The following is a 26481-nucleotide window of genomic DNA, read 5'->3' on the forward strand; positions in this document are numbered from 1 at the left end:
TAGGCTGTAAGGAAGGTCTTGAGAGAGAGCGTGAGAGAGCGAGAGATCGACGTTTAGGATGAAGATTTCAGACCTAGGGGCTATAGGTGCCTTTAGGTCCAGTGACTGACACTGGTCGCTTGGCGCACAAAAAGGCCACAGTTACAGAGGTGCATACATCTCCACAGGTTATGGGATTGGAGAACATTACAGGGAGGGAGGGATGGTAGGGTACGTAATTTCGAAGAGAAAGCCAGGAGGCTTAAGAGGGGATTTGATGAAAAATGTTTCCATCCAGCGGGTGCTGGGACATGGAATGCACTACCTGGGAGAGTAATTGAGGTGGGAAACCTCACAATCTTTAAAAAATATTTGGATGAGCACTCGAAGGGTCATAACATTCAAGGCCGTGGGACTAGTATATATTTGGCAGTACTGATATGATGGGCCGAAAGGCCTCTTCTGTACTGTTGGATTCTGTGACTGAACAGAGGGATTTGAAGACAAGAATGAGAGATTTTAATTGATGTGTGGCTCAAGAGGAAGGGGGATAATGGCAGGGGAACTGAGAGTAAAAGCGTTCAAATTTAATTTCTTGTATTTTCTTCCCCCGCTGTAGATGAATATGTGGCATCTTCCTCCAGATCCCATGGCCTGGCTACCTCTTCTCCATCCCCCTCCTGCAACGCTTCGACTGCTTCACTGGAAACCCCTCGGGCTCCCCCGACTCCAACAACCACACCGATCCAGCCAACAAAGTTGGTCATCAAGCACTCTGGAGCCTCGCCTTCTGTCTCGTGGGCCAGGGACGGCGATGACGAGACGCTCCACACCCGCAGTCGGCCACCTCCAATGAAGACCTACGAGGCTCGGAGCAGGATTGGCCTGAAGCTTAAGATCAAGCAGGAGGCAGGGCTAAGCAAAGTCGTTCACAACACTGCCCTCGACCCGGTCCATCAGTCGGTCACCACCAGCTCCGTCATCAAGAGCACCGAATGTTTGGTGGTGACCAGCCAGATGAACGGGACTCTTGAACACAGGACCCCGTCTCCTGCTGAGAACAAGCTGCCCCGCAGCGCCAACTATTGCAAGCTGCCACTGCGCAAGGCCTATCGGGAGAATGCGCAGTCGGCTGATCGAACTGCTGTGCCCCCATCTCAGGGTGGGACTGTCAGGGTGGAGGACAGCCAGAAAGAAACGGCGTCAAAGTGTGAGGAATCCTCCCAAAGTGTCATAGCCACTTGCAAATCTGCGGAGAGTCCCAAGGTGAGAACTGCGAGAGGCAGAGCTGAGGAGAGCACAGTGGTCTCGAGCTTCAGTAGGAAGGCTCGAACGCACACTCGCCACCTGCCTCCCAAATCGGAGGAGCCTCCCGGAGGAAGAGCTGAGGATCGCACCGGGGGGCTCATGAAGGAGCTGTCGGACGTTGAGGATGAGTTAATCATCAAAGCGGACCCTCCGGACGGGCCCTGGGAACTGGCACTCCCACCTGCCAAGCGGAGCAAGTCCGAGTCATTCGACATGGACAATGCCAGTTTCTCCAGCGACAGCCCTCAGGATGACACACTGAATGAGCATTTGCAGAGTGCGATTGACAGCATCCTGAACTTGAGGCAACCGCAGTCCGTGTCAGTCACTCAAAACCCAGTGTCGTCTCCATACAATTCTTCAGAAATGAACTCTTCCCCCTTTTCCCCTACTCCCCACTCGGACAGCTATCTTGCACCCAATCACAATGGAGGCCTTGGAGCTAGAACTTACACTAGATGACTCAGTCTGTTCAACTCGTATTTTTCCCAATGTTGGTACGATGGCTGTGCTGTAGAACTGCAACACAGCACATTAAAGAGAGAGTATCCCTTTATGTGAATCTACCGTTGTGGTATTTTGTAAGCATTGCATCCAAAACAGGAAAAAAGATCTTTCTCAATGCATTCTTGAGGCTTTTAACATTAGTTAAAGATGCAGTGATAACTGTCCTGTGTAACCTGTGATGAGATGGCCGACTCTCTCACTGGAGCTTTACCTGTTAGTATAGCGGGTTGCTTGGAAGGGCCACAGGCCAGGAGAAGGCACAACACAGTTTGCCTTTTGGGAGCCCTGTCGTCTTGCTTGAATTCAGGGCTCAAGGGTGCAGCAACTTAAAGGTGTGAAACGAAGAGTTGATTTGTGATAAATTCAAAGGCTAACTAGGTGATTGACCAATGTACCTTAACCAAAAAGAAAACAAATCCACGTACATATGGTTTTCTCAGTCTTCCTCGGAGTGTGCACAATCCGTCCTGATTGTGGGAACATTCATCAACCCATAATGGCGTCAAAAGTGCCAGTACTTGTGTGAAGTGGTTTCTCCTCCTTCCTCTGGGACCTTTCTTTGTTTTTCCCCTGTCCTCCACCCTGGGAGACGGAATTAACTTTCCGGTTTCCTCCCCATCCTCCAAGTGTCATGTTGGCCCTTCTAATCAGCTGAAGGTCAGAAATGTGATAACTCTTAGTCCCTGTGAATGGGGGCCTGTGTAGCATGGATCATCCTGCTACCATGTTTGGGCCATAAACCAAGATGCTGTGTCCCCTCTACAGAAGCTGAGCTGTAATCTCTCATTTATATGTAGCATCATTCCCTTTAACCCCAGCCTTACTTAAATTCTCAATTCTTTCTTAAATGCACCTAACCACCTCCTCAGCCACAAAAAATAATTACAGGCCTTGGCAGAAGGATGGTTCGGTGATAAAACTCTTGAATGGTCCTGGACCAACCTGCCTGTTACTTTTCTAGAGTATTTTGAGGGCGTGGCCCCGTTCCCTTTTTGTTTTAGCCTGGCTGTTCTGGGCACGTGCTTTAACTGAACTGACTTGTACATGGCCTGTAGAGGGACGGTTCAGTCACTATTGTAGCTGCACAACTGTGAACGTAAGGGGCTCTTGCTTTCAGAGTTTTCCCATCTCTCTCTCTCTCTCTCTCTCTCTCTCTCTCTCTCTCTCGCTCTCTCTCTCTCTCTCACCTTCAGCTTTACGTCACCTGAAGCTTCCGACGTGTGTATCCCGAGATTTTATTGGGACAGCTCAGTTCCTCCTCCCTGATCCACTCCATTCCACTTCCTGCCATGCTCATCCTCTGTTTCATGCCTGACACTCCTGCTATTGGTCAGTCGAAACATTCATCGTTCCGCGTTCACTGCCTTTTCTGGAACGTTTCATGGCCTATTAAAATGTCTTTTTTTTAGTTGTTGTTTCAGTTTTCCGCTTGGGTTATTCTCATCAATGTCCTGCAGATAAGCCTTCAATTGCTATAGACTCCTGGAAATTTTAAATCTCATTCCTGTTTTGGTTTGGAAACTGAAGTGGAATCGGGTTGGCCACCAAAGGCCTTCTTGAGGGAGCAGCCCGTTTGGAAGTTTTGAAGTTACCACTGCTTTTGGAGCAAGGTGTAGATGTAGCTCAGTGTCTCATACACAGAGCAAGCTTTGTTAATTAACAGTTGATACACCTAAGAGGGGCCCAACTATTTATGCTGGCCTGAATGCAAATTCTGTCAACTTGCATAGCCTCTCGCAGAGAGGGAAATGAGGGAAGCTCGCGGAAGCCAGGTGCAAGTTAATCAAAAGACTTTTCGGCAATGTTCGTAATATGAATTTCGATTGTGTAGTTTATCACAAATTAAGCAGAAATGACGAGTATGTGGGTTTATCTGGTTTCGGAATTGAGATTGGTCAGCTTATGTCAAAACAGTGTCAGCTTCAGGAATACAGCCAGACTGGGGCTTGGAGAAATTCCAGGATCTGGGCCTCTGCTGTTCCCAGTTGGACCTGTTTTCCTATCTTGAGTTATTGTGCAGCTGTAGAAAAGGTCTGATAGAGGAGGGATGTATCCCTGTTTTTATTTATAATCTGGAGTAAGATGGGACAGGGTCCTGTGTGGGAGAGAGTGAGTGTAACAGGAGTATGGCATTGGCTGTTTCAGGGGAGATGTTAATAAATATCTATTCTCTTTCTGCAGGCTCTGAATTACATTTCATCCAAGAAGAAAAGGTTTTTTTATTCATTCTGGGATTATGAATTTTGTCAGTGGAGGAGCTTGCTGTCCATCTTTAATTTCCCTTGAGAATTGCATGGTGTAGAGAGACATAATGAGTAAAAGTTGTTCTGCACTGAACTTTCCTTTGTCAGTTATCCTACAATGGAGTAATCTTGATGCTATGATTTTTGTGTGAATACAACAGGATTTATGTAAGCGTGCAGAATTCTGTTGCCTGTTGCTTGAGCAAGTGCTGCTGGAGCAACAGAATTAGACAGTGTGCCTGCCCATGAGAGATTAGAACAGCCAGCAGCAAGTTAAACCCTGCCCGTTCACCAATACAATAAAGTACTTTTAATCAAAAAAAAATTGTCTTCTGAGGCCCCAATCTCTCTCATCAGACTGTGCAAGTTAACTTGACATCTTCCTGCCTTTTGATACCATCAACCCATGAAGGTTCCCTAAAATTCTGTGATCAACCTCACGTATGTGACATTTCAGTTGTTTATTTACATGTCCTGTTCGGAGCAGACATTTGCTTTACAGGATGAAATGCTGCCTGTTCCAGCAGGGGGACTAGTGCACAGGGAATTCCTTGTTCTCCACCAATTACACAGTTGTTATTACCTGTAAATTAATTTGAGATCTGTTGATTAAGAGATTAGCAAATCCCTGAATTATTGATCGCTTTCAAAGGTGTTTGCGCAAGTGCATTGCAATATTACAGTGTAACTTTCAGGAAAGGAAGGGCTGGCTGCCTTTGTTGCAGAATTGTGCCTCTTTGTACATGTATCTTTCCATCTGTACTTCTCTCTCTCTCTCTCTCTCTCTCTCTCTCTCTCTCTCTCTCTCTCTCTCTGCCTTCCATGACATTATACCATCTCCACCACATTTCCACACCCCACACCCAGCTCAAAGCTTCTGTCTGCAGATTTTGACTCTCTCTCCTTTTATTTTGTTAAGTATGCCCTGATGTAGGGACGTTAAACTGTTAAAAGCAGTAACGGGGGTTGCCTGATTAGCTCCTCAAATACAGTAATTAATTTGCCCCCGACTCCACAAGTAGTCAGCTCGCATCATGCTTCTCTTAAAAGCAAGAAATTGAAGTGAAGAATTTTGAGCGTTAATGATTATTTAAAGGCTTATTTCAGATGAACTATTAGTTTTTAAAACAAACCTGCCTGGGAGTAGGCTGTGGAGTTCAGTTAGGATAATTGTAAATGTTTGATTTGGTTATTCTCCTTTCAGTATTCTCTTTGAAACCATTTTCATTGGGGTGTGGGTGGGGAGAAGTATTTCAGTATCAAGTGATTGGAAATCCTTGCTGTGAAAACCCATTTCTTGAAAGAACTGTTGTGAATGTTAATTTTCTTTGCACTTTTTTTTGGTTTCGTTATTTTGATTAGTGCCAAGTGTGTCCACTTTCTTCCACCACCACCACCTCCCCCAACCCCACCCCCCCCCTCCCCCCAAGTAAACTCTCCAAATTATGTAAAAGCAAAATACTGTGGATGCTGAAAATCTGAAATAAAAACGGTGCTGGAAAAAGCACTGAGTCTCTCCAGCACTTTGTTTTAATCTCCAAAATTTATGTTCCACTTTTCTGTTAGAATAATATGAAATGTTGTCTTTTGGAAACTTTGAGTGTCTATGATTTCAGACAGACCCAATTTCCAGTGACAATGATATCAGTGTTATTTGTAAATCTCATTATGGAACCTTGATCTCTCTCAAACAATGGTGATATCCTTTTTTTTTGCTGTGTTGTTGGAGTGGTCTTTTTGCAAAACTTGGACAAGTGTAACAGGCTGTTTGACTGCAGGATGCTTCACATGAACCTGGTTCTGTCCTTGTGTGGTGTCCAGTTTTGCCCCCCTAATCAGTGGGATAAAATGGAGCTGGGATCCTGCAGGATTTTCCCCTTATTTTAAAAAGATTTAACGTAAGTCTGTGTCGATGAGACGTAGATTATAACAATTAAATCTCAAGTTGTAGTTTGTATTTTTTTTGCAGGCTGTGCGTTATCCCAGGGGCTGGGGCAGTAAGGGTTAATGTCAGTCAGAATGGAGTTAGCTAATTTTGGTGGGGCTTCAGCTAGTGTGGTTGGGTGGGGAGAGCTGAGAGGTGAGGGTGCATGGTGTGTTACATGAGTGAGACAATCGTGCACTGCGGGGTTGTCTTTGCTGAATAAATTCAACATTTTATTTACTGGCCATTAGTATCAGCTAAACTTATAAACATTCCTTGCTCTGAGGATGTTTAATATCATGGACTGGGCCCAGATTGATGGAGAATTAGTGTAGATGCTGCTTTCTAAACTTCTTATCAATTAGGATTACAGTTGCAAATCTTCACCAGTACCGCAACACCCAGAGCCCTCCCTACTGTCCTCTTCCACAGGCTGCTGATAACTCCTAGTCCTCAGGACATCATGTGGCCCTTTATTGAGTTGGATTAGTGAATAAATATTTAGGCAGATTTACAATAAAATGTAGAATGCTTTCCGCTTTAAACACCAATCTGTCTGAAAATTCAACAGTGGACTGAATGCTGTGCCTATTCTAATCTTACTATTTTTTAAAAATAGTTTTCTTTCCTTCCATTTCCCTGTTTCGTGTTGTTGTTCTGTTAAACTCTCTTCCCATCCGTCCAGTTTTCTTCTCATCCTTCCCTGTATCTCTTCGTCCTTTTTCATTTGCACCTTCATGCGTTTACATTCTTCCACACTGTGTGTGCCATTTGTGGAAAATAATGTGCCAATTACTATCAGAGTTCATTAATTTTTAAATCTTAAGTTTGTTGCCTTAATCAGTTTGGGCAGGAGACTGCAGAGTTATTCTGTACTTAACCCTGTTCCTGTCTGGGGAGTGTTTAGGGACAGTGTAGAGGGATCCCAACTCTGTATCTAACCCCCTGCTGTCCCTGTCCTGGGAGTGTTTAATGGGGACAATGTAAATGGAATTATTTTTGTCTGAAGGAACTGGAAACTGGTTCTTTGTGAGCATGGTGGTGGTAGCTTGGAGAGGTCTTCACTGACCTCTTTAATTTGCATATGGCTTGTGGAGAAATTGCTAATGGAGCCATTGATTATTTGTTTTAACTATTAGATGAGTGTAACAGTTGCATCTGTGTTTTGAAAGCACATGGTTCACCCTCCCTGTGTATGGAGCTCCCATGCTAATAGCCTGAGAACTTTGCTGAATTGTATCAATTGTTGATCTTTGATTTGAGGTACAGGGGGTCCTATTGTACCAATGTCCAACTTAGGAATGTGATCCCATACGAGGGTGTACTCTTAGATATCTGACCTAATGACCATTTCCTGTACTTACGAACAGCTGTTTTATACTGTCCTACATCATGTTCTGATTTCAAACAACTTCAGGAATGGAACTTGTTCGCACCTGGCCATGCTGGGACTGACCAGGGTTCGGTCTGTTCACTGATCAGTGACCCCGTTCTCTCTCTCTTTTTAATTCAAACACGAGCCACTTTTGACTGAAAATCCTGTTCTGGAAAACATTCAGAAATAAGCCTCTCTATTGCTGCTCCTCTCTTTCCAAGAAAGATCGAGTCAGTTGTCCTTCCAACAGACTTGTGCACCCATAAAAACTCTATTCCATCCTAATTTAAAGTTTTGGTTGACCTTCTCCACCTCCTGAACCACTTCTTGACAGGAACACACACTCTCTGGACTGAGGGATTCCTGATTTCACTCTGAAACTTGCCTTTCCAGAGTTTTGAACCCGTTATATTTTTTGTTGCAGTTTACTTTGATTTTTGTAAACTCGACAGTGTTTACTGTTCATTTGTGGCTGAAGGGCATCTTGTCTTGGCTTCTTTCCAGAGACGTGAGAAAAGGAAACCACAGATCGAGTTTCAGGCTTTGTCCGCAGGAACTGTGATCAGGATGCAGTCCTTCCTGAGTGCCCCAAAAACGGTTTGCCTCTGGATTTAACCAGAGACTTCTGTTCTCCCAGTCGAGGTGTAGGGTGTTAGTGAGATCCAGAGAGTTTTGTGCCATTCCATGTTGGTACCACTATGATTGTAAACTAGGCGAATCTTGGGGGTGATAATTGCCTGTCAGGAATTAACATTAATTTCGAGTGTGTGTCTTTTGTTATTGGGGTGAGCATTTAAGCAGCCACTTCAGTGCTCTCGTTTCGCCTGTGTACTAACTAGAACCCTCTGAGTCGGCAGCTTCCGTGTATACACACGAGTCCAAGTGTTTAAAGGGATACTGTCTCTTTTCAGCTGATATTAATTCTACCTTGAAACAAAAAAGTAAAATCTCTCGAGCCCCCCCCCCACCCCCCCCAACACACACACACACACACACACACACACACACACACACACACACACACACACACACCTCGCCTTTCTATCTGTGTTTCATACCCTAACATTCCTGAAGGGGGGGGGGGGAATGTCACAGAATACAGTGTATCGCCCTTGCAGTGTTCCCTGAGTATGGAGGGGGTGGGGTGGGGGTAAATAAGGGGAGAGGGGGATGTGTGGCAACCACATTCTGCCTATGCTTTTTCACCTGCAGACCAAGATGATTGTATATATAATATTGAAGAGAGGTCTCATCAATTTGTTATACTGTTTAAAAGAAGGTTTGTTTTTGGAGAGGTTATTTTCAGCAGTTATGTTCCAGGGGGCCTTAACCTGAGAATCATTCAAAAATAAAGTAACTATCAATGTTCTGTCAGTAATGAAGGATGGTGATTGAAAGTACTGTGACTTTTGATGTCTCCCTTCGCTGTACAAACCCAAGCTCCTACTCTTAAAAACAAGTGAACATTTTTGTACACATTTATATTAAGCTATTTATTAAACAAAATGTTTTGTAATAAACAAAAATCTTAAAAGATGCACAAAGTTGGGCTCCTTTCTTGTACAGAAATGTCTCTGTCCCCTCCTGCATGATGTGGAGAGCGCCACGTGTGGGACTGGGGCGGACAAAGTCAGAAATCACAACACCAGGTTCTGGTCCAACAGGTTTATGTGAAATCACAAACTTTCAGGACTTCACCTGATGAAGGAGCAGCACTCCGAAAACTTCTGATTTCCAACAAACCTGTTGGACTAATAACCTGGTGTTGTGACTTCTAACTTTGTCCTCTCCTCCCAGTTTTTGTTCCCGTGAAGTTCACAACTCACTTCGGATTACACCGGATCAATAGCACAGAAAGAGGCCAATTTGTCCCGGTGTTTCCTCATTTAAAATTTACCACAGTCACCCTCCTTTCCCCTTGTCTGACTTCTCTTTAAATGCAACTTTAGCATTTGTTCCAACCACCCCCTGCGAGAGCAAGTTCCAGTCTCTGCACCTCTGGCTGAAGAGGTTTCTTCTGAATACATGATTGGATTCCTCACATTTTAAATTTGGAATTGGAAGAAATGTGAAGGCATTGACTGGCTGAAGATTATATCTGCATCTCTTCCCTCTGGAGTCACTCCCCGTACCTTGTGACTAATCTCTTGTGTTTTCCTCATCTTTAATTTCCTTCATAACCTCACTCTTGTAACAGTGCTACACACCTCCCTAGTCCCCACCCTATCCTTGATCTGCTGCCCAACTTGTAAATGTTATGATAACAAAGACCCTGATGAAGGGTCTAGGCCCGAAACGTCAGCTTTTGTGCTCCTGAAATGCTGCTTGTCCTGCTGTGTTCATCCAGCTCCACACTTTGTTATCTCGGATTCTCCAGCATCTGCAGCTCCCGTTCTCTCCGATAGTAAATGTTACGTTTTGCACAGGACACACATGTGGACCGATGTTGCCCTCTGCTGGTACAATACTGTAGACGAAAAGGCTTTCAGAATCATAATGTGCAATGAGTCCATTCAGCCCATAATGCCAGCACTGGCTCTTAGCAAGTGCTCTCCCGCTCCTCCTCCCTAATGGCAAAACCCTTTTCTTCCTTTTCAAATATGTATCCAATTCCCTTTTCAAACTTATTACGCAGCCCTTTCAGCTGGAGCATTACAGATCTTAAAAATTCATTGCATAATATTTCCATCCCTCTGTCTGTTTCGTTTGTCAATTGCTTCAGATCCATATCCCTCAAGTAACTGGACCCTCCACTAGAAACTTCATCTTTATTATCAAAACCCTTCATGAGTTTAACCATGCTTTTAAATATCGCCCTCACTTTCTCTGCTCTAAGAATTATTTCATTTTCTCCAGTATTGAACCCCCCCCCTCCCATCTTAGTCGTGTTCTCTTACATTTCAATAGCCTTGCTATCCTTCCGAAAGTGTGGAGCGCAGGCATGTACTAAAATCCGTCTAGTTTTGTTTAACCCCAGTGACTTATAAAATTCCTTGCACTATACCCACTGCCTCTATTGCAAAAGGCAAATCATCTCAATTGCCTATTTAACAGCTTTTGCAACTTGTCAGCCTCTTTCAAAGATTTAGTCTGCACAGATTTCAAGGTTCCTTCTGGTCCTGCCCTGCTCGGAATTGTGCCGTATTGTCTGCATTTTCCTCCTTTCGTTCTTAGTTGTACAGCATGGAAACAGACCCTCTGGTCCAACTTGTCCATGCCAACCAGATGTGCTCAGCATTAAATCCTTCCTATTCATACACCCATCCAGATACCTTTTAAATGCTGTAATTGTACCAGCCTCCACCACTTCTTCCGACCATAATTAATCACTTCAGACTGCTCTCCCTCTCAAATGACATTTGCGTGTTCCTGCTCTCCTTGGCAACCTATGTTCTTCGGTAACCTATACTGTTTACTGTTTCTTACAGTCAGTGCTTCATGTCAATTGCCCATGTTGAAAATGTCCTCTATATGCTGGTCTAGATGACATCATGTATTTTGTCGCAACCAATTTTGACTCCTTACAGCCACTGACCTTTTTAATCATAAGTATTCCCAATTTCCAGCGCATACATCAACAGCACTACCCTTAGCAAATCTTTCCATTACCACAGCCAACATCTTTGTTGTGTATGACTTTTGAAATTTTATTTTCAAGACCAAAATGTGCAGACAGGTAATTTACCACGTTAACGCATTAAGTAGTTAACTTGGCATTCCAAAACACTTGATGTTTACATAGTGATTTATTCATAAGATTTTGCTAATTATTTCGCAAGCCCTTACCCTTTTTCAGACTGGAGGAAGGATGCAGTGGACTTTTCCAGGGTTGGTATTCAGATTCTCGCTTTTCCTGATTAATGTATAACTATTTGGGTCTTTGTGTGCAGACACCAGTTTCAAAAGTTTGTAGATGACACAATATTTGAAGGAATTGTAAAGCAGGAGGAGGACGGTGTGGAGCTCCAACAGGACATTGAAGTGAACGGACAGGTGGGGAAGATAAGGTTCAGAAACAGAAATGTGAGATGTACTTTTTTAGTTGGAAGAACATTTGAGAGACAATATAAAATAAAGAGTACACTTCGAAGGAGGTGCAGGAGCAGAGGGACCTGGAGGAGTATGTGCACAGATTATTGAAAGTGGAAGGACAGGTGGAGAGAGCTGCTTTAAAAAAGGGGCCCAGAATACAAGAGTAACAAGGTGATGTTGTACGAGACACTCGGTTGGGCCTCAGTTAGTTTATTGTGTTCCATTTTGGATCCATGTTATGGGAAAAATGTGAACCAACTGGAGACAGTGCAGAAGCAATTTAAAGAATGATGCACTGAGGAGGAGAGATTGAAGAAATTGGGACTAATCTCCTCGGAAAGAAGTAGTATGACAGAAGATCTGATCGAGGTTTTTCAAGATCCTGATTGGGCTGGAAAGAAAAACAAGGATACATTTGAAGTGATATGCAAACAAAGCGAGGGTGATGAGAAAAACATTTTCACCGAGTGAGTGGTTAATGTATGAAATGCACTGACTGGAAGTGTGCTGGGGTAAGCTTCAATTGAGACATTCCAGAGGGGCATTGGATGCTTATTTGGATAGAGATGATGTGCAGAGACATGGGGAAAAGGCAGGAGATGAGCACTAGGTATTAGAATCATTGCAAACTTGACAAGCACCCAATATAGTGCTTGCAGCACCTCCACACTCTTGTGTTTATCTTGCAACACTGGCTTGCATTTATTTAGCCACTCCAAGGTAGTTGAACCTCTGAAGGAGTGTAAGTGAACAAACTTAACACCGAGCCACATTAGGAAACGCTGAGACTGGTGACTGAGAGGTGGACTTTAAAGAGCACCTTTTAGAGGAGGAGAAACAGGCTGAGATGTAGGGAATGAATTCCAAAGTTGAGGGCTGCAGGTGACTGCAGACACAACTGGTGCGATGCAGTAACAGCAGCAATGTGCAAGAGGCCAGAAACACAGGACACAGGATCCCAGGTTGGTTGAGTTTATGGAGGTTACAGAGATGGGATTTGACAGCCTGAATGTGATACAAAAGTGACTGAGTGCTTCACCGATCGTACAGTGCTATGAAAGGTGCTCGAAAAATACCTGTTTATCTGTGTTTTACGTTCAATAACAACATCATGTCCAACTTAACATTTCCCAGATCAAGGCTTATAGAATGTCACTGTGTATCAACTGTTTAACATAGAATGAAAGGCCGTCAGTTTATTTGGACTTGGTCCTGAGCTCAAAGCAGGAAAAGTAAATACCTACCAGCCTCTGATTTACTTAAACTATTTGTTAGTTCTTAACGTTTTAGCACTAATGTGGCATATTAAGCACAGCTGGAACTTGCAGAAATGAAATTTTGATATGTCTGTTGTCATAAAGAAGAAAATACCTCTGATTTCTCACAAGCAGGCCAAGCATCTGTTTAGTTTCCTTTCATGATTTTAGCAGAAAGCTACTTCAGGTCCAGATTGCAGAGTGAAATGGGCAGTTTAACATCTGATCATAAAAATCTTTATTTGCCGATGATGCCTTTGACAACCAGGGTAAAGAAGGCTAAAATAAATCAGAAATATTTCATTTATTTTGTTTGTCCCAAGGTAGAGTTGGTGCTAATCCCATCTGCCTGCCCTCCTGCCATCCTCTACAACTGGCGATAGCCCTGCTTCTGTCACTGAATCTGTTATTTGGACCCAGAACTTTGACTCCTTTACGACAACAACTTCTCTTTAAAATCCTCTCAATATCCTCTCCCTTGGTTTTCCATGACTTGTTTTAATTCATTCATGGGATGAGGGCATCATTGTCTAGGCCAGCACTTATTGCTCATTCCTAATTGCTGTGGGTCTGGAGTCACATGTAGGCCAGGCCAGGTACAAATGGCAGTTTCTTTCCTTCAAAGTGCATTAGTGAACCAGATTGGGTTTTTTCTTGACAATTGACAATGGGTTTTTGCTCATCATTAGACACTTAACTCCAGATATTTATTGAATTCCTAGTCCACCATCTGTTTGTGGTGGCATTCAAAGCCAATTTACCCTCCTCCAGAAGTCCAGGCCTGAAACATCAAGCTTTCCTGCTGCTGCGGCTTGGCCTGCTGTGTTCATCCAGCTCTACCCCTTGTTATCTCAGATTCTCCATATCTGCAGTTCCTACTATCTCTGCAACAATTTACCTGGGTCTCTGGATTAACAGTAACAATAATACCACCAGGTCTTTGCCTCTGCCGAGAGAGAGAGAGAGTTTAGCACACTCTGTGTTACTCGCCAGTTACTTTTCCGCACCTTTCAGTCATATCAAGTACTTCGATAGTATATTGTTTTCAGCACAGGATTTTTTTTTCCCTATTAAAAAGGGAATTGGGTAAAATTTGGAAGAAGTTTAAGATTTCCAAGGAAAGTGTGGAAGCAGCAGGATTCCTCCTTTTGAACTCACTGCCTCAATGACATTCCATAAAATCAAGGTTACATGAAGGGCTGGGGTTCTCCTTTATGTAGTTTGAGATTTTTGATTTTCTGATGACTTGTCAAGGCAGTCTGCTTGTTTCATAGTTGTCAGTGTCTGTGGCATCTTCCTGTGGAAACTGGCTGTAGCTCCAGCTACAGAGTGACACTGCTTAGCAAGACCGTTTTCTATCCCACTTTTGACAGCCTCTGGATGGCCCTGTGGATTTTACTCTCGGTGAAGCACCAACAGAGCATAGTCACTGTTGTGATGACAGAAGCCTGACAAACAGCAGCACAGCAAGATCCCCCACAATGTGGTGACGGTCACATGATCTGCTTATGGGATGGAGAGGGGGGGATAACTATTTGCCAATTTGTCAGGGCTATCTGTCCAAAATGTGTTATCTTCCACATTGACCTGAAGAGAACTGAGTGTTACATCTCATTGAAAAGACAGCACTTCCTGATAACAATGCATTTCCTCTGGACTGGACTGAACTCGAGGCTGGATATTCATGCTTCATTTACCAGAGTGGGACTTGATTATACGCTCCAGAAGAAAATGCCCCGAGGGGCCCTGTATCAATCCCACCCTAACCTCACTGACCACACCTGTCCCCCAATAGCCCTGTGTCAATTCCAAACCAATTTCATGGTCCTTGCCCCTCTCCACAGCCCTGCATCAATCCTAAACTAATGTGTTTGTCCACAGAGTTCTGTCTAAATCCTAAAGTAATCACATTGCCCCATTGTTGTTCTGTATCAATTCCCAAACCAATCCAACTGTTTAGTCTCTCTTCTCCCACCCCCCACATAGCCCTGTATTGATCCCAAATTATTCCCACTGCCCTGCGCGCTCTCCTTGACAGGGATGGGGATGGAAAAATGTCTTGGGTGGTGGGGTCGGATTGTAAATGGCGGAAGTGTCGGAGGATAATGCGTTGTATCCGGAGGTTGGTGGGGTGGTGTGTGAGAACGAGGGGGATCCTCTTGGGGCGGTTGTGGCGGGGGCGGGGTGTGAGGGATGTGTCGCGGGAAATGCGGGAGACGCGGTCAAGGGCGTTCTCGATCACTGTGGGGGGAAAGTTGCAGTCCTTGAAGAACTTGGACATCTGGGATGTGCGGGAGTGGAATGTCTTGTCGTGGGGGCGGAGGAATTGGGAATAGGGGATGGAATTTTTGCAGGAGGGTGGGTGGGAGGAGGTGTATTCTAGGTAGCTGTGGGAGTCGGTGGGCTTGAAATGGACATCCGTTACAAGCTGGTTGCGGCGTTGTGGAACAATGAGGTTGGAGGCTGTGGGTGGGAGGTGCCCTGAGGTGATGAGGTCGTGAATGGTGTTGGAGATGATGGTTTGGTGCTCGGGTGTGGGGTCATGATCGAGGGGGCGGTAGGAGGTGGTGTCGGAGAGTTGGCGTCTGGCCTCGGCGAAGTAGAGGTCAGTGCGCCATACTACCACTGCGCCACCCTTGTCTGCGGGTTTGATGGTGAGGTTGGGGTGGGAGCGGAGGGCTGCCCGTTCTGCAGGGGAGAGGTTGGAGTGGGTGAGACGGGTGGAGAGGTTGAGGCGGTTAATGTCTCGACGGCAGTTAGAGATGAAGAGGTCGAGGGAGGGTAGGAGGCCTGGGGGTGGTGTCCAGGAGGAGGACTTGTGTTGGAAGCGGGTGAAGGGGTCAGTGGAGGGAGGGTTGGGCTCCCGGTTGAAGAAGTAGGCATGGAGGCGAAGGCGGCGGAAAAACTGTTCTATGTCCAACCGTGACTCTACATTGGGGAAACCAAGCGGAGGCTTGGGGACCGCTTTGCAGAACACCTCCGCTCAGTTCGCAACAAACAACTGCACCTCCCAGTCGCGAACCATTTCCACTCCCCCTCCCATTCTTTAGATGACATGTCCATCGTGGGCCTCCTGCAGTGCCACAATGATGCCACCCGAAGGTTGCAGGAACAGCAACTCATATTCCGCCTGGGAACCCTGCAGCCTAATGGTATCAATGTGGACTTCACCAGTTTCAAAATCTCCCCTTCCCCCACCACATCCCAAAACCAGCCCAGTTCGTCCCCTCCCCCCACTGCACCACACAACCAGCCCAGCTCTTCCCCTCCACCCACTGCATCCCAAAACCAGTCCAACCTGTCTCTGCCTCCCTAACCTGTTCTTCCGCTCACCCATCCCTTCCTCCCACCCCAAGCCGCACCCCCATCTACCTACTAACCGCATCCCACTCCTTGACCTGTCCGTCTTCCCTGGACTGACCTATCCCCTCCCTACCTCCCCACCTATACTCTCCTCTCCACCTATCTTCTTTACTCTCCATCTTCGGTCCGCCTCCCCCTCTGTCCCTATTTATTCCAGAACCCTCACCCCATCTCCCTCTCTGATGAAGGGTCTAGGCCCGAAACGTCAGCTTTTGTGCTCCTGAGATGCTGCTTGGCCTGCTGTGTTCATCCAGCCTCACATTTTACAATCATAGTGCTTTGTTCTCTTCCCACAATCCCAAACCAATCCCACAGTCTTGCTCTGTCACCATAGCCCACTAGCGATCCCAGACTAAACCTATTCACCCCCAGCAAGCTGTATTCATGCACTGCAAAGTGCCCCTGCCACTGGAATAATTGTCCACGGTTCAAGCCCCTCCTGCTCCAGAAGTGAGTCATAACATCTCTGAAAAGGTTGATTCAAAAATATCTAGCATGTATCTTCAAACTGCTCCACTATATGTGCCAGTTTTTTTGTTTACTTTTTAAGTCCTCTGTCTCCATCGTTCTTTGTGGTTAAACAATCCTTATTCCTAGCAGTCATCTGCCTAAAAGCATTTCTGAAACTGTTACTCCCCCACCACTCCATACGAATCCTTTACAGTTTCAGAAAAAAACTTCAATGAGACTTTTGTCTCCGGACTAAACAGCAAGTCGCTTGAAGAGTAAGTGTCTGTGATATTTTATAATGTTAGAGTACAGAGTGTTAATTTTATGTTCCCTGGGGTTTATGCTGATGATTTTAAAAAAGAAAATTGTAAACAAAATGTAATTGTAGCTTTTCCTTCTTTTCATTTAAATTAGATAACTTTAATCAGTTAGTTATGATGATCTGGAATTGGATAGAAGCAAATTGAATTAGGAATTTTTGACGAGAAATGGGTGAAGATATTTGAAAAAGGGTGATTTAGATGGTGGCAGCAGCTCTGGAATGACAGTGTATGGAGCCTGTGAAATAGAATTTTACAGAACAGAAAGAGGCCATTCAGCTCACCTTATCTGTACCAGCTCCTGCAACAGTAAGTCCCATTCTCCCCAGCCCTGTAACTTCTTCATTTTCAAACATATAGTCCCATTTGCCTGTGTTTTGGCCTATAAAGCTTTCTTACTCTGTATCAATCCCTAAACTGTCCAAAAGTCTTTCAGATGTTGTTACTGTACCTCCATCTACCACATCCTCTGGCAGTTTCTTCCACATCCAAACTATTGTCTGTGTGTGTGGAAAAAGTTACTCCCTCGTGTCCTTTTTAAAATCTTCCTCCTCTCCCCTTAAAAATAAAACCTCTTGTTATGACCTTCCCCCCCCCCCCCCCCCCCCCCCATTCTAGGGAAAAGACCTTGCTCCTTGATATGATTCCATGAACTTCTAAGCTCCAGTGGGAAAAAAAGTCCCAGCCTCTCTACCCTCTCCTTATAAATTAAACCCTGTAGTCCTGGCAAATCTTTTCTAAACCGTCTCGTTGGTCAACATGGACGAGTTGGACTAAAGAGTCTATTTCCAGCTGCATGCATCTACATATCCAGCTCTCTTCTGGAACCTCCTGTAGAATCTACCTCCATCACTCTCCCAGACAACGCATTCTCTAAGAAGCTTCTCCTCCTTTTGCTCCTTGCTCTGCTGCTGGACAGTCTTGAAATTGTGACCCTTATACCCAGTAGTGGAAACAGAATATTCTCCTTTACACTCTCAAAATTGTTCATAATTTTGAACACCTCAATAAGGTCACCTCTTGATCTCCTCTGCTCTAAACAGAATAAACCCCATTTCTCAGAGTTCTGAGGTGGGGTGGGTCACTGCACCTGAAATAACCCCGCTTTCTGTCCACAGATGCTGCCAGACCTGCCGAGTTTTCCCAGCAACTTCTGTTTTTTTTGTTGTCTCTAATCTTTCCTTGCATTTAATATCTCCCATTCCTAGTATCGATTTAGTAAATATTCTTTAAACTCTCTCCAGCCTTCCTTAAATAAGAGCGCAATACCACACTCCAAAAGAAAAACAGGAATTGCTGGAAAAGCACAGCGGTTTGGCAGCATCTGTGGAGAGAAATCAGTTAAGGTTTCAGGTCTGGTGGCCCTCAGAACTCTTCCCGAAGCGATGTTAACTGTGACTTCAAATAAACCTGTTACGCTGTAACCGGTGTGATCGGAGAGATCTGAAGAAGGGTCCGGACCCAAAACGTCAGCTGCTTGGCCTGCTGTGTTCATCCAGCTCCACGCCTTGTTATCTCAGACTTCTGACCTTGTCCACCCCTGTCCAACGCCGCCACCTCCACATTCATAACTTCAAACAGGTCAATGACTTGTAGCTCTGTCCCAAGAGCTAGCAACTGTACAATGGGCCGACTGGTCTTTGTTCTGGGTCAGGAGTAATGAAGATAAAATAATATCGAGCGCCAGATGGCGCCAGGTAGTTCCAAAGCTAGTCATTTAATTTGCTTCTTTAAGCATATTTATTAGTTCAGGGAATATTGGATGTGGGGATTGGGAGGAGGTTTTATAATAATTAAGGAGTGCTTTCTGCGCAAGTCTGGAGGCTGTGCTTTAGTTAACTAACGGCAATCTCGCTCAGAGCTGCTCCCAGCAATTCCTCTCCCAGAAACTAAGGTTCTGCAAAACTTCTGAAATTGTTTGCTGAAGTGGCAACTTTTAAAATCGCGAGGAAGGAAAAGTATCCTGTGAACGGAAAGTTATTTTTGCCTGCGTTTTTCTGTGTGTGTGTGTGTGTGTGTGTGTGTTGCCCCTTTTTGTCCAGCCCCACACCAGGAAACATCTCTCTATATTCCTCTTGTCAAAATGTTCAGTTGGATGAAGAAGCACGAGAAGAAGAAGGAGGAGGTGATTGAGAAGGCTCACACGGTGACAGAGGGCCTGAAGGAGCTGTACAAAACAAAACTCTTGCCCCTGGAGAACTTCTACAAGTTTCACGATTTTCACACTCCTTCCCTGGAAGATGCGGATTTTGACAATAAACCCATGATCCTGGTGGTGGGGCAGTATTCCACTGGGAAGACCACTTTCATCCAGTACCTGCTGGAGGAAGACTTTCCTGGGAGTAGAGTGGGACCCGAACCCACCACCGACTCTTTTATCGCTGTGATGCACGGAGAGACGGAGAGTGTGATCCCAGGGAACGCCCTAATGGTCGATGCCAACAAACCTTTCCGCAAACTGACCCCTTTTGGAAACTCCTTTCTCAACAGGTAAACAAAAATACCCCTTTCTCAAACTTCTCTGAGTTTTCTTTTAAAATGGCATCTGAAAAGGGAATTGGTTAAACACTTTGGGGAGGGGGAAGACAAACAAACTGTACATAATGCAAAAAAAGGGCAGGCTCCAGATTAGAGTCACACATCCAACTGTGAGCCAGAATGTACGTAATGGGCTGAATGGCCATCTCCTGGGCTGTGAGATCGGAGCCTATGCCCCAGGCCTGATTATATCTAGTTTGTCCTGAATTGACCAATCTTAGTGAAGGCCCTGAGACAAACAAGCAGAGTAGGCCATTCAGCCCATCAAATCTGCTCCCCTATGCCATGGTCAGAAATCACGGGACACACAGGTTCTCGTCCAACAGGTTTGTTTGAAAACACATGCTTTCAGAACCTTACTCCTCCTTCGGGTATTAGTGAGGGAGGTGGTATCAGACACAGAATTTATAAGTAAAAGATCAAAGAGTCACACCACTGATGACAATGTACTCAACAAACCTAAGATTAAAAATCTTTAATCAGTTAGAAGGTTCTAAATTGATTAATATGCATATGTAAATCCCTGAGTCCTCTCACTAACACCTGAAGAAGGAGTGAGCCTCTGAAAGCTTGTGTTTTCAAATAAACCCATTGGACTATAGCCTGGTGTCATGAGACTCCTGACCTTGTCCGTCCCAGTCCAACACAAGCATAGCGACATCATGGCCCCCAGCTCATGGCTGATCTGATCAACTCCACTTTCCTGCCTTTTCCCCATAACCCTCCTGATTAACGATCTATCTCAGTCTTGAATATCATTAATGAACTAGCCTGGAGAGCCCTGTGAGAGGCAAAATTCCTCCCAATTTCCATCTTAAATGGACAACTGGCCACACTGAAATGATACCCTGTGGTCCCAGACTCTCCCACAAGGGGAAACGACCTCTCAGCATCTCCCCTGTCAGATCTCCTGAGAATCTTGATTGTTCAAATAAGGTCACTTCTCATTCTTCTGAAGTCAAGGTTTGTCCATTAGTCCCAGTCCCTCTTGAAGGTGAGGGTGTTGGAGAGAGAGGGAGGGAGGTGAATCTCGAGCAGGGTCAGTATTCCTGGTTCCACTTGCCACTGGCTACAGGGGATTGCTCCCTTTAGCCCACACAGTGTCCCCAACTCCGAGCCTAATCCCATGCTCCGATCCTGACCTCCTGCTGAGGGACTTTATGAAATGATAATGCCGTGTTCCGGTTGCAGAACCCGAGTCTGATAAATCCCCCTCCCCCGGCTGGAGACCATTCCTCGTGGAGACTGGGCTCACCACATCAGAATTTTGATGTGATCAGTCCCATCCTGCTCGGACCGTGCTGTAATCCGGCTAGCCTCCCCTTTGTCAACATAAGTGGCGATCGAATCTACTTCCACGTTGCAAACCGCAACAACTCAGGCTTAAAAAATGCCTTTTCATTACCCTCCCCACTCCTCCCACCCTCTACTTCTTCTCTCACTGCCCTTAAATGTATCGCCTCTGGATAGCCACACTCTCACCAAAGGAAAATTCTGGAACTGGGATAAGCAGAAGGAGCAGGAGTAGGCCATTCAGCCCCTTGAGCCTGCTCTCCATCCAATCAGGTTGAAGCTGATATTGTCCACAATCCTGTTTTTTAAAATTCATTGGAATGAGGGTGTCAATGGCCAGGCCGGCACGTATTGTGCATCCCTAATTGCCCAGGGGGTCCGTTAACAGCTGCTGTGGGTCTGGAGTCACACGTGGGTAAGGATGGCAGCTATTGTCCCCAAAGGACAGTAGTGAACCAGATGTGGGAGGTGGGGTTTCTCCAACAATTGGCAATAATCTTCATTAGACTCTTCATCTTCAGTGAATTTAACATCCACCATCTGCCGTTGCAGGATTCCACCCGGATCCCCAGAACGTCAGAGATGACAAGGTGTAGAGCTGGATGAACGCAGCACGTTTCGTCAGCCTTCCTGCTCCTTGGCCTGCTGTGTTCATCCAGCTCTATGCCTTGTTGTCTCAGATTCTCCAGCATCTGCAGTTCTCACTATCTCTCCCCAGAACATCACCTGGGTGTCTGAATAAACCGGCCAGCGATAACTCCACCCAGTCTTTGCGCCCCCCCCCCCCCCCCCCCCCCCCCGCCCCCCAAACATTGGTCCCTATTGGCAGTACAACTCCTAATGGTTTTGATCCTCTCTGTTGAATATCCTGTCACCAATGCTGCTCAGACACTTGCCTCACACATTATTTACGCATTTGTAGAAATAGTATTTGTCGACAGCTGTAGACCTGTGGGCTATGATTGGTGTTTCAGGACAGAAAGGAGGCTATCCCACTAGAAAGCAGGATGTCATTGTAAACCATGACTTTGAGATCACTGTCAAAGCAGACAATAATGTTCAAACTCCAGCACATGCCTCTCTGTTTACATCCTCCTGTCTCTTTCTCTACATTTGTCCATCTCCATTACACTGCCACGCTGTGAAGCCTCATCCTAAATCCAGCATTGATTCTGGGAACAGAACAGAAATGGCCATTCCCAAAGACACAACTTCCTAACTTCTCAATTTTTCTTGACACCATCTGTGATTACTTGTCCTGAGATTGAAACTTCACTGCACTGTTAATGCTGAAATAGATTGTCTGTTATAACTTTGTGCCTTCTCTCTGGTAATTCTTTCCTTCTCTTAAGCCACTGATGTCCTGCTCTGTAATGTTGCCTATCTTTGTCCTCACCCCAACTCATCCCATAATCAAATATCTTCCCTAACCCAGAACACAATCACTCACCACAAAACCAGTGCCTCCAGATACAACCTCACCAAATCTGTAAGGACAGTAATGGCTCTTGTGTTATTAATGTAGCTCAAGTTGGCATTTGTTATTTGACAAGATGTGGGGATAGCATTTATTGCCCGTCCCTAGCTACCCCTTGAGAAGGTGGGGGTGAGCTGCCTTCTTGAACCGCTGCAGTCCACATGCTGTGAGTTGACCCATAATGCTCCTTGAGGTCGGGGGGGGGGAGGGGTGCAGAATTTCCAGGATTTTGACCCAGCAACAGTGAAGAAACAGCGATATATTTCCAAGTCAGGATGGGGAGGGGCTCAGAGGAGAACTTGCAGGGGAATGATGTTCCCACGTATCTGCTGTCCCTTGTCCTTCCAGATGGAAATGGATCGTGGGTTTGGAAGGTGCTGCCTGAGTATCTTTGGTAAGTTTCTGCAGAGCATCTTGTAGCTGGTACACACTGCTGCGACTGAGCGTCGGTGGGGGCGGGAGTGGGATGTTTGTGGATATGGTGCCATTCGAGTGGGGGTTGCTTTGTCCTGGATGGTGTTGAGCTTCTTGAGTGTTGTTGGAGCTGCCCCCATCCAGGGGCAAATGGGGAGTATTCCATCACACTCCTGACTTGTGCCTTGAAGATGGTGGGACAGGATCGTGGTGGGGATTTGATGAAGGTAATAGCATTGAATGTCAAGGGGCAATGATTAGATTCTCTTGTTGGCGATGTTCATAGCCTGGCATTTGTGTGGTGAGAATGTTACTTAACACTTATCAGTCCAAGCCTGGATATTGTTCAGGTCTTAATGCATTTGAACACGAACTGCGTCAGTTTCTGAGGAGTCGCGAATGGTGCTAAACATTGTGCAACATCAGCGAACATTCCCCATCTCTGACCTTATGATGCAGGGAACGTCATTGCTGAAGGAGCTGAAGGTGGTTGGGTCTAGGACATCACCCTGAGGGACTCCTGCAGTGGTGTCCTGGAGCTGAGATGACCGAGCTCCAAAAATCACTACCATTCCCCCATGTGCCAGGTATGACACCAACCAGCAGAAAGTCTGCCGCCAATATCCAATGATTCCAGTTTTGCTCGGGCTCCGTTGATGTCACATTCAGTCAAATGTGGCCTTGACGTCAAGGGCTGTCTCTCTCATCTCTGGATTTTAGTTTTCTTGGTCAATGAGCTATTGATCCACCTGGTCCCCTGTTCCTGGTTGGACTTGTTGGAATCGCTCACAATAGAAAGCTGAGAGTCCACCGCCCCCTCAAACCTGGCCCGGCCTCCCCTCTCTCGAGTGTTCTTCTTATCCCAGTTGGACACTGCAGCCGTGGCATCGGCTGCTGGGCACTGAACTACAGAACCACTCCTCCTAAATGTACCATCTCTCCACCTGTCTTTCAGATTGCCCTTAAAACCTATGCCTTTCACAAAGACTTTGGTCATCTATTCTCCCAACTCCTCAAGCAGCCCGTTGTTTGCTGGCTCCCCTCCTGAGGTGCTCCTGGTATGTTTTGTTGCATCGTGGGCACTTTGTAAATGCAGGTTGTTGTTGTTGGTGTGGTTGGGTTGAGCGGGGAGGGGTCTTGCCTGTGGCAAGGGCCCTGACTGGCTTTTGAAGATGAAATATTTGGGTTCCTGGCCTGTTAACCTGGAGAATATGAGTTGGTTTCTTTGTGCGCTTTGTGAACGCAAATTTTAGTTCAATAATCTGGAAGTAATTCAGAGCTGACGTCAGGACGAGACGAAGTTGGTTCTGTGGGATTGTCATCAAACCTGACAAACAGAAGGGAATGTGTCACCCTTACCCACTCTGGGCCTATATGTGACTCCAGTCCCACGCCTGCTCTGCTGTTAACCAGCCAGAGACGAGGCCTCAAAATTCACTAATTTTCAGAGCAATTTAAAACAGGCAGTGAAAGCATACCCCAGAAATAAATTCCTTGGAGATAAGCCATGGGCATTTGTTAAAAGCTTCAGTGATTTGTTGACTTCCCCCTAAACATTTGTGAGAAAGTGAAGAGAGAAACAGGGCCAGGAATTCTCTCACATTCTGTGAGGGAAAGAAATGACCTTATTTGTCAAGAATCTGGAATAATTCTGGTATCATAACATTTACAGCGTCTGCTGTGCCAAGTGTGAGCCTGACTTTGACAGAATCTCTACAGTGTGGAAGCAGGCTGTTCGGCCTGTCGAGTCCATATCGACTCTCCAAAGAGCATCCCACCCAGACCCACCCAACCCTGCATTTCCCATGGCTAATCCACCCAGCCTACACATTCCTGAACGCTACGAATAATTTAGCATGGCCAATCCACCCTAACCTGCACATCTTCAGACGGTGGGAGGAAACCGGAGCACCCGGAGGAGGCCCACGCAGACACCGGGAGAATGTGCAACCTCCACACAGACAGTTGCCCGAGGCCGGAATCCAACCCAGTTCCCAGTTGCTGTGAAGCAGCAGTGCTAACCGCTGAGCCACCGTGAAAGAAAGTCACTGAGGGAATTATTGGTGCAAATGCCCAACCCCTCCAGCACATCCCTCACCTTCCTGGACCTCTCAGTCTCCGTTTCAGGCAACCAGCTTGTAACTGATGTCCATTTCAAGCCCACCAACTCCCACAGCTACCTAGAATACACCTCATCCCACCCACCCTCCTGCAAAAATTCCATCCCCATTCCCAATTCCTCCGCCTCCGTCGCATCTGCTCCCACGATGAGGCATTCCACTCCCGCACATCCCAGATTTCCAAGTTCTTCAAGGACCGCAACTTTCCCCCCACAGTGGTCGAGAACGCCCTTGACCGCGTCTCCCGCAACACATCCCTCACACCCCGCCCCCGCCACGACCGCCCTAAGAGGATCCCCCTCATTCTCACACACCACCCCACCAACCTCCGGATACAACGCATCATCCTCCGACACTTCCGCCATCTACAATCTGACCCCACCACCCAAGACATTTTTCCATCCCCACCCTTGTCTGTCTTCTGGAGAGACCACTCTCTCCGTGACTCCCTTGTTCGCTCCACGCTGCCCTCCAACCCCACCACACCCGGCACCTTCCCCTGCAACCGCAGGCAATGCTACACTTGCCCCCACACCTCCTCCCTCACCCCTATCCCAGGCCCCAAGGTGACATTCCATATTAAGCAGAGGTTCACCTGCACATCTGCCAATGTGGTATACTGTATCCATCGTACCCGGTGTGGCTTCCTCTACATTGGGGAAACCAAGCGGAGACTTGGGGACCGCTTTGCAGAACACCTCCGCTCGGTTCGCAATAAACAACTGCACCTCCCAGTCGCAAACCATTTCCACTCCCCCTCCCATTCTCTAGATGACATGTCCATCATGGGCCTCCTGCAGTGCCACAATGATGCCACCCGAAGGTTGCAGGAACAGCAACTCATATTCCACTTGGGAACCCTGCAGCCCAATGGTATCAATGTGGACTTCACCAGCTTCAAAATCTCCCCTTCCCCCACCGCATCCCAAAACCAGCCCAGTTCGTCCCCTCCCCCCACTGCACCACACAACCAGCCCAGCTCTTTCCCCCCCACCCACTGCATCCCAAAACCAGTCCAACCTGTCTCTGCCTCCCTAACCTGTTCTTCCTCTCACCCATCCCTTCCTCCCACCCCAAGCCGCACCCCCAGCTACCTACTAACCTCATCCCACCTCCTTGACCTGTCCGTCTTCCCTGGACTGACCTATCCCCTCCCTACCTCCACACCTATACTCTCCTCTCCACCTATCTTCTTTTCTCTCCATCTTCGGTCCGCCTCCCCCTCTCTCCCTATTTATTCCAGAATCCTCACCCCATCCCCCTCTCTGATGAAGGGTCTAGGCCCAAAACATCAGCTTTTGTGCTCCTGAGATGCTGCTTGGCCTGCTGTGTTCTTCCAGCTTCACACTTTATTATGTTGGATTCTCCAGCATCTGCAGTTCCCATTATCACTAATGGGCCCAGGGTTGGGTGGGGGACAGTGTCTTATTGTCCTTCAGGGTCAGAGCTGGGTGAGGTGGGGATCAGTGAGGGGACTCCCCTCCTGCTTTGCCCTGCTCTTGAGCTCAGTAACGTGCTGTCCCCTAGTCCTGTACCTACCGTTAGCAGAGATGTTGTACCAGAGTGAGACTTGTACTCAGAGCCCCCTGAGTCTGGGAGGGGTGGTAGTGGGGTGAGGGGTGTAGTGACCTAACCCATGGTCAAGGCTGTTGTTCTGTTGCTGTGCGGTGCTGCCATGGCAATCTGGTCCATGGTCAGTGTGGCGGAGAGGCCAGTCCTTGGCATCTCCAGACCGCTGATCCACCCGACATAGTCCTCTCCCCTCAAGTCCATAAACGTAATGGCATCAGAAACCTTGCTGACCATGTTTGAACCCAGAACCCCCTCCCCCCGCCCGATGTTCCGGCCGATGCTGGATGCCAGTCACTGGGCCCTCACTTTT

General features: G+C 46.5%; 2 protein-coding genes across 5 annotated transcripts in view; both read left to right on the forward strand.

Moving 5' to 3' along the window:
- LOC125447773 (BRD4-interacting chromatin-remodeling complex-associated protein-like) overlaps nt 1-8457 on the forward strand; it is a 41370-nt gene extending 32913 nt beyond the window's left edge. For all 4 annotated transcript variants that reach the window (XM_059644025.1, XM_059644026.1, XM_059644027.1 and 1 more), the window contains one exon: nt 599-8457. In XM_059644025.1, coding sequence (XP_059500008.1) covers nt 599-1749 — 1151 coding nt within the window. In that variant the 3' untranslated portion in view covers nt 1750-8457. The remainder of the gene's footprint in view (nt 1-598) is intronic.
- A 10109-nt stretch (nt 8458-18566) lies between these two features.
- Nucleotides 18567-26481, forward strand: part of LOC132208507 (EH domain-containing protein 3-like) — a gene marked incomplete at its 3' end in the record, with an annotated part of 21023 nt that continues 13108 nt past the window's right edge. The window contains exon 1 of the mRNA XM_059644030.1: nt 18567-19247. Coding sequence (XP_059500013.1) covers nt 18841-19247 — 407 coding nt within the window. The remainder of the gene's footprint in view (nt 19248-26481) is intronic.

The sequence above is a fragment of the Stegostoma tigrinum genome, unplaced genomic scaffold, assembly GCF_030684315.1.
Source record: "Stegostoma tigrinum isolate sSteTig4 unplaced genomic scaffold, sSteTig4.hap1 scaffold_437, whole genome shotgun sequence".
In the NCBI taxonomy this organism is placed as follows: Eukaryota; Metazoa; Chordata; class Chondrichthyes; order Orectolobiformes; family Stegostomatidae; genus Stegostoma; species Stegostoma tigrinum.